The 2,373-nt window shown below is 39.5% G+C and overlaps 1 protein-coding gene across 1 annotated transcript; it reads left to right on the forward strand.

Moving 5' to 3' along the window:
- The first annotated feature begins 496 nt into the window (after positions 1 to 496).
- Positions 497 to 2,018, forward strand: LOC121988334 (phenylcoumaran benzylic ether reductase Pyrc5-like). The gene is made up of 5 exons (XM_042541717.1): positions 497 to 766; positions 900 to 1,037; positions 1,114 to 1,351; positions 1,440 to 1,643; positions 1,737 to 2,018. Exons 1-5 carry the CDS (start codon positions 578 to 580, stop codon positions 1,901 to 1,903), a joined length of 936 nt encoding a protein of 311 aa, XP_042397651.1. The 5' UTR covers positions 497 to 577; the 3' UTR covers positions 1,904 to 2,018.
- The last annotated feature ends 355 nt before the right edge of the window (positions 2,019 to 2,373 follow it).

Genomic DNA, 2,373 nt, shown 5'->3' on the forward strand with positions numbered 1-2,373 from the left:
TAAAAAAAATGCATAATTTTACAAAATTGGAAAGTCAATTCTAGGCCTTCGATCTTGCATAAACGCACCATTTTGTCAAAAGACAGCTCGGTGTTTTTCCCGCCACATAATTAACCGGCTGCGAATGGGGACACGTTCAGTCACCGGCCGTGATTTCGTCCAAATGCATTACCGGCCCCAGGCAATAATTATTAAAGATAAATTTCCGTTTAATAGGGATTTTTACTTATTTTCACAATTACCCCCTAAAATTCATTATTATCATTTCACCAGATAATTTTTGTTAATTTCCATATTCAGTGATCGTACTTCGGGATGAACCAACAATAAACTACTTACAAAATTATAAGGATAATATTTAAAATAATTAGACTCTGAGAGGTTAAATTAACATTTCGCAATAATTCATTTCTGCTCGGAGCGTCCGCACGGTTTCTCGGATGCGGTTGGTGAGCATCAAAGACGAAGCCACCACTATAAATAAAGTCATCCCACAGTTTTTAGAGTCACCGATTCCTTTTCCACTAGGAGAAAGCTCTAGCGGACGACGAGGAAGAAGAGATCGAACGAACGAGGGATGGCGTCGAAGAGCAAGATTCTAGTGATCGGCGCCACCGGATACATCGGCAAGCACATCGCTCTCGCCAGCGCTAGGGAAGGCCACTCCACCTTCGCCTTCGTCCGTGCCGCCGCTGGCGCCGACCAGCCCCCTGCCAAGGCCAAGCTCCTCCAAGACTTCCAGGCCGCCGGCGTCACGCTCGTCCACGTACAAGTTTCATTGCTTGCTTATTTATCTGCAAATTAACACCATTTCAGTTTCAGAAAACTTCAATTTGATTTTTCCCTAACTTTCGATTTCTCTCCCTCGAATCATTCCTTTTTTTGTGAAATTAAAACAGGGGGATCTGTACGACCACGGGAGCCTGGTGAGCGCCATCAAGCAAGTCGACGTCGTTATCTCCACCGTCGGCACTTTGCAGTTGAAGGATCAAACCAAGATCATCGACGCCATCAAAGATTCCGGCACCCACATCAAGGTCTGTGATCTTCCTCCCCCAAATTCCAATCTAGCCACCCAACTTATGCGCTCGGAACCAATTGTTGAATTGGCAGAGGTTTTTACCTTCCGAGTTCGGCAACGATGTCGATCGAGTGAACGCCGTAGAGCCGGCCAAGTCAACCTTCGACATCAAGGTACAGATCCGAAGGGCCGTGGAGGCTTCAGGGATCCCTTACACTTACGTGTCCAGCAATTTCTTCGCCGGGTACTTCCTCCCAACGCTCGGGCAGGCTGCAGTTGCCGGTCTTCCAACAGACAAAGTCGTCATTTTGGGTGATGGGAACGTCAAAGGTAACTCATTAATCTATTTCAAATGAAAAGTCGTTATTATTTCAATATTTAATTGTGATTTTCTATCCTTTTCCCACCAATTCAATAGGTGTGTTTGCCAATGAAGATGACATCGGAACATACACTGTCAAAGCAGTGGACGATCCCAGAACATTGAACAAGGTCCTGTATCTGAGACCGCCAAGCAACATCCTATCGCACAACGAGCTCGTTTCTCTTTGGGAAAAGAAAGTCGGCAAGTCCTTCGAACGGGTCTATGTTCCTGAAGAAGAAGTTCTGAAGAAGATCCAAGGTTCTACTTGACCAAATGTTGTTTTTTTTCTCTCTTTTTTTTGCCTTGTGATTTAATTGATTATTCCATCGTTTTTATCCTTTTCTCTTACAGAATCTCCTTTCCCATTGAACGTGATTTATGCAATTCATCACTCGGTCTTCATCAAGGGCGACCACACCAACTTCGAGATCGAACCATCATTCGGCGTGGAGGCCTCGGAACTCTACCCCGATGTCAAATATACTTCTGTCGATGAATACCTGAATCGTTTTCTCTAAGAACAAGTAGAACATTGTCGCTTTTCAGTAGTTATGTATGCAAATAAATCACATGTTCATGTAATCATGTTTGTTATCTGTTTGAATTCCATAGTAATCTCTCTTTGTCTTTCTAGCTGCTCGCGTGAGGTTGGGGAAGAAGTTCATTTTTCGTATCAAAAATATGTTTATTTTAAATTAATTAAAACATAAATAATATTATATTAAATAATTAAAATTATTTAAACTTATAAAAATCACTTTAAAAAGATTATAATCATTATAATAATATTATAGTCATTAAATAATTACTACTATAATATAGTAATTAATTAATGACTATTATAATATTGTACACTGTATGATAATTAATTAATAATAAATATAGCAATATTTTGTTCAAATTAAAAAATTTAATTAATTTAATTAAAAAATTGATTTAAAGTATTATATTTTTTATAAAATTAAATTTATAAACTACATGACCCATT

The sequence above is a fragment of the Zingiber officinale genome, chromosome 1B (assembly GCF_018446385.1).
Source record: "Zingiber officinale cultivar Zhangliang chromosome 1B, Zo_v1.1, whole genome shotgun sequence".
In the NCBI taxonomy this organism is placed as follows: domain Eukaryota; kingdom Viridiplantae; phylum Streptophyta; class Magnoliopsida; order Zingiberales; family Zingiberaceae; genus Zingiber; species Zingiber officinale.